Source organism: Nannobrachium achirus, assembly GCF_963921795.1.
Source record: "Nannobrachium achirus genome assembly, chromosome: 6".
Taxonomy (NCBI): domain Eukaryota; kingdom Metazoa; phylum Chordata; class Actinopteri; order Myctophiformes; family Myctophidae; genus Nannobrachium; species Nannobrachium achirus.
The window spans coordinates 15105014-15111013 of record NC_137815.1 but is presented as its reverse complement, the minus strand read 5'-3'; the positions used below and the strand labels follow the sequence as shown (position 1 = coordinate 15111013).

The 6000-nt window shown below is 41.3% G+C and overlaps 1 protein-coding gene across 1 annotated transcript in view; it reads left to right on the top strand.

The window, feature by feature from the left end:
• Nucleotides 1-4599: 4599 nt before the first annotated feature.
• The window catches only part of prickle2b (prickle homolog 2b), a gene marked incomplete at both ends in the record, with an annotated part of 202347 nt that continues 200946 nt past the window's right edge, over nt 4600-6000 (top strand). The window contains one exon of the mRNA XM_080727953.1: nt 4600-4651. Coding sequence (XP_080584079.1) covers nt 4600-4651 — 52 coding nt within the window. The remainder of the gene's footprint in view (nt 4652-6000) is intronic.

Below are 6000 nucleotides of genomic sequence, written 5' to 3'. Positions count from 1 at the left end.
GGTTAAAACTGCATGTTTGAGACGAGTGTAGGTGTTTTTGTGTGTGTGTGTGTGCGTGTGTGTGTGTGTGTGTGTGTGTGTGTGTGTGTGTGTGTGTGTGTGTGTGAGTGTGAGTGTGATTTTGAGTGTCTGTGATGCACACGCACGCACGCACGCACGCACGCACGCACGCACGCACGCACGCGCACACACACACACACACACACACACACACACACACACACACACACACACACACACACACACACACACACACACACACACACACACACACACACACACACACACACACACACACACACACACTACACTACGCTTATCTCAAGCACAGTCCTAAACCCTCCTGTTGGCACATACTGTGTCCCAGAGGAGTTCACTTGCCTGTCGTCTCCGTCGGGTGGAAACCTCCAAAACTGTAACTTTTCAGGATTCTAATTAAAAAAGCATCAAAATTAGCAGATGTGACGATCTGCTACTTTTGATGCTTTTGTGTGACACTGTAGTATGATCAAGTAAGACGTTAATTTTCGATTAAAACACAAAGAGTTAGACTTTGGAGATAAGAGGTTTCTGCTATCTAAGTGTGTGCAGTGTCCCTGGTTGTTGCCTGCCACATTCCCAGACATTTCCACACCGGCTCAGACCAGACACCCCAGAGGGACATCATGATAGGACCGCACTCACTGGTCCTCAAAGTACGGTCTGGGGACGCCCAGGGGTCCTCAAGGTGGGGGTCCACAGTCCCAGCTAAACTAGTTAATATAGATATAATATAAATCTGCGCAGGCACTATTTTATAATTCGGATATTCAGAAATATCATATCTATAAGCTCACAAAGCTCTGTGGAATGTGTGACACATTCCGAGCTTATACTACATAGTCTAATACCCTTTTGGGTAGCACTTTACAATAATGACCTGTTATAAATCATTTATAAACATTTATAAGCAGTTTATAGATGAGTAATAAACATGAACAAACTGTTTATTGACATAACTGTTTTAAACACCATTTACATGTTATTAGTAAGGTATTAGTAAGTAGTAAACTAATCATGAATAAACCATTTATATACATTTGTAAATGCTTACTAAATCATTTATAACCAATGCTAAAATTCACATAATGTGTAGGTAGGAATGCATTTACAAATGTGTTGTTCATGTTTAATATACGCTTTGTAGATGTTATCAAGAGCCCTAATGTAAAGTGAAGACTATTCATTGCGACCATCAGGTTGCAAGTTACTATGAAGACCTCCCTTGGCTGTCTGTCAGTCCCTCTGTCAGTCTGTCCGTCACGTCACGTCACGTCACATCACGTCACGTCACACTTTTGGCCCTACTCTTATCTCCGGCACCGTTTCCCCTATCCATGCCAAACTTGCCAAACTGCTATACATGAACAAACATGGAGGCCACATTAACAGACAGTTGTAAATAATGAATAGTCTTCACTTTACATTAGGGCTCTTGATAACATCTACTAATGATTTATAGATATTTAAGGAATGTTTTACAAAGCATAACCATGAACAAACAAGGAGGCCACATTAACAGACAGATGTAAATAACCAGTAAGACTCCCTAATTGGGAGATAACCAACCTCATGGTGGCCCTAGAAGAGGGGCATGTGAGAAATCAGGGGCGGAGGTTGTGGTTTGGCAGCCAAGGAGTGTGTGCAAAGTTTGGCATGGATAGGGGCAACGGTGCCAGAGATAAGAGTAGGGCCAAAAGTGTGACGTGACGTGACGTGACGTGACGTGACGTGACGTGACGTGACGTGACGTGACGGACGGACATCCGGTGGAGGTTTGTATAGTAACTTGCGACCTCACGGTCGCAATGAATAGTCTTCACTTTACATTAGGGCTCTTGATAACATCTACAAAGCGTATATTAAACATGAACAACACATTTGTAAATGCATTACTACCTACACATTATGTGAATTTTAGCATTGGTTATAAATGATTTAGTAAGCATTTACAAATGTATATAAATGGTTTATTCATGATTAGTTTACTACTTACTAATACCTTACTAATAACATGTAAATGGTGTTTAAAACAGTTATAAATGTTTAGTTAAACATTTACAAATGTCAATAAACAGTTTGTTCATGTTTATTACCCATCTATAAACTGCTTATAAATGTTTATAAATGATTTATAACAGGTCATTATTGTAAAGTGCTACCCTATTTTGTACTATTTTGGAGGGGAAAAAAACATTCTAGGGGTCCTTGGAACAAAAAGGTTTGATAATACTGATTTAGAACGCATTTGTAGAATTGGCATTTGAAGGAAAAACAATATAGAAGATTGTCGTTTGAAATCCCAGGGGCTTGTGCCCTCTCTCTCTTTCCCTGGGCAACAACGATCCTTAAAAAATGCACTGGAGCAAATCACTTTAGTCTCCAACTGGTCCATTGGAGCTGCCCAGTGGGATAAGCAGGGCACTGATGGGAAAGGGCGTGTTTGTCCAGCAAACCTTCTCTGGATAAAGAAAGGCAACAATAACATGTACAGTAGGCCTACGTAATTGAGGATGGAATTTGAGTGAGTGAGTGAGTGAGTGAGTGAGTGAGTGAGTGAGTGAGTGAGTGGGCACAGTCATACTGTGTGTACATTTATGCAGTGGTTCTCAAGGTGTCACAAAATGTTTTGATAAGAAAAAGTCATTGAAAAAAGAGACAGCTTTATATGAGACCGTTTGAGAACCACTGCATTGATGAAAGTTTAATTTAATTGCCTATCCCACTCTCCATATAGATTTGTGTGATAAAGAAATCTAACACAGTAACCTACTCACCGCAGCGCAGCACGATAAGCACTTCACCATTTTACACATGCTCCAACCTTTAACAGTGCACTCACAGGGGTCTACAATGGCCGTGTGGAAATGATGAATAGAGCCTTGAGCAAAGCGTGTCCTGAAGTAGCAGCATGCTTCACATGACTCAATGAAACATGGCAGAGCAGGCAGACACTCCTTTTGAGTGAAAGTGCCGTGGGATGGAGAGCACTAAGCCACACATGGAGACTGTCCCTGTAATGGGTCACAAGCCTTTACACTGGGGACAAATAGTGGCCACTTGCTAGAGAGAGTCAACAGCTTGATAGTACTGTGTAAACACTAAACACATACAGTATATCCCTGGGGAGAGAGACATGTCATGTCAGGCATGTACAGAGATGATGAATAGAGGTTAGATCATTGATTCCTGGTGGACCGTGAGCATGTTGCAATTAGGGATGAGACGATAAGCGATGTTATCGTTTATCGTGATAAAAAACACTCGCGATAATCGTATCATGGAGATTTAATTTATTGTGAAATCGTCCTCCGTCATGCACTGGCATCAATTCACCTTTTATTTGCAGAGAAGCATATCCACTACCATTTAAACCCTCTATTGGTAAAACGTACTTATAATGTACGTACTTGATACAGTCTTTTCTTTCACTCTCTACCAAATCTCTTTGCCAAAAAATAGCCGATCTACAAGCTCACAGCGCATCACAACTGCTATTTTTGGCAAATGTTCCTCCCCAGGATAATGGATGTTGGGTATATTTTGATTATTATGATATTGATAATATCGTAAATCACGATTTCTTTGTCACTAATAATCAATAATCAATAATCGTGATATGACACAACTGTACATTGTGCAAATATAGTAACGGCAGTGGAAGTAGCTAAGAACATAGGCAAAATTCGGAGCTATCCGTGTGCAAAAGTTGGAGTCTGTAGAACCAACCGTGTGATGTGAGACCCCAGACATGCATCCGTGCGTGTCAGTGTCTGTCTCTCAGTTCTTGTCCCCTTTTATGGGCATAAAAGGGATTGACGATCCAGTCGTCTCCATGTATGGATATCCAGGGTTGGATCTTTGATGAGGTGATGTCACGTGATGTCACAATGTAAAAATAAAATAAAAAAATGGAGGCGTTGCAGAGAACATACCGACAAGACCGGTTCTCATAGTTAAGTGCGACCTACTGTCGCAATATATATATATATATATATATATATATATATATATATATATATAGGCTCTATATGTGTGTTATTTATGTTTATATTGATGGTATCTATCTATCTATCTATCTATCTATCTATCTAGATTTTTCAGAAAACCACATGCAGTTACAACTGTGATGACTTTGTGTATAATCAATGGAAATTCTCTATTCTATTCTATTCTATTCTATTCTATTCTATTCTCCATTCCAATCTCCATTCATTTCTACTGTATGGATTTCTTTCTACTATTGTCATTGTGTGTGTGTGTGATTGGCTGTGTCTGTGTGACAGAATAGGTGGAGTTGTGTGCAGCAGCATTGGTCATTCAGTGTGCAGCAGCGCGGTAATGGGATAGGACTGCACTGCAAGAGGGCAGGTCTGTGTGTGTGCAGTGCAACTGTGCATGTGTGCGGTTTGTTAGGAAAGTGGAGACTCGCGGTAGGTAGGGTAGGTTGTTGGGATCATTTACCCAATGTCCGGCAGAGATCTCCATTAAGTGATCCCATCTTTGCGCTTGTTGGTCTGGGTTATAAGTTTACACTCTGTCTGTGTGTAAGGATCTGTGATGTTCAGCCGCAGCAGCTCCAAGAGGAGAGACTCCAGCAGATCATCGGTATGTAAGACAACTTTATTACCTTGGCATGTTTTCATAGGTTCTCAAGTCAAACCATTCCATTTCAAGGACCCCCCAATTATAACTCTGGTTCCATCTGTAGCCTACACTCTCAGAGTTTACAGAGTACAGACCTGCTTAGCTCTGGTCCATAGTGTTAGAAGGAGTTCTCCGCTATGTCACTGCCCATCCGCTGCGTCCACAGAAAGCCTGCACACCTCATCGTCTGGTCCAAAAATAAAAAAAAGGCAATTTCTCTACTCACCGAAACAGAGACGGCTTAGTGAGTTGAAAGCCTACTTTCCTTAGTGGCAACACTCTGAGCCCCCCACCTCACGTCTAAAATACACTTTATGGACAGAAAAGAACATATTTCACCGGAAATGTTACCTACTCCACAGCGCCCTCTACAGATCTTGTCTGTAAAAACGTCCATTGACCAGATTTTCACTTTCCGGTGAAATATTGTCTTTTCTGTCCATAAAGTGTATTATAGACGTGAGGTGGGGGCTCAGAGTGATGCCACTAAGGAAAGTAGGCTTTTCAACCCCATAAAACCCTCTTTGTTTTGGTGAGTAGTGAAACTGTATTTGTTATTTTTGGACCAGACAAGAGGGTGCACAGGCTTTCTGCGGGCGCAGCGGATGTACAGTAACATAGCTAAAGGGTCCATTTGCAACTCATTCATCAATGGGGACCGTACCTATGTTCCCAAGGTTCTATGTTCCCAGGGTTCTATATTCCCCATTTACCACCTAATCCTAACCCTAACCTAAACCTAACCCTAACCCTAACCCTACCCTAACCCTAACCCTAACCCTAACCCTAACCCTAACCCTAACCCTAACCCTTACCCTAACCCTAACCCTAACCCTAACTAACCCTAACCCTAACCCTACCCCTAACCCTACCCCTAACCCTAAACCTAACCTGGAAACATAGAACCTTGGGAACATAGGGAGGACCCCCATCAATGCTATATTGAAGACCCTTTATGTATGTGTATTCGTTAAATATTGAACCAATGAAAAGCTGTAAAAAGCGCTTTGGACAAACCCCACTTGTTTTTTTTTTTAATTTTCAGAAAAATGAATTAACATTTGGGAGTTATGGCCCGACAGACGACAGTAGAGATAATTATATAGCCTAAATGTCATTTGGGGAAGAAGTTAACATGTGTAAAGTGCAGATAAGGACTCTTTGCTGTAAGCCTCATTACAGCTCACTGGTGGCTGCAGGTGATGAAAGAGAACACTTAACTAGGCCTATTCTATCTCTGTCTTGTTTTTCACCCACTGGCCTTTTGCTGAACTTTATTCTCATTTGTTTTTGTTTACACTTATGTGTGTGCTA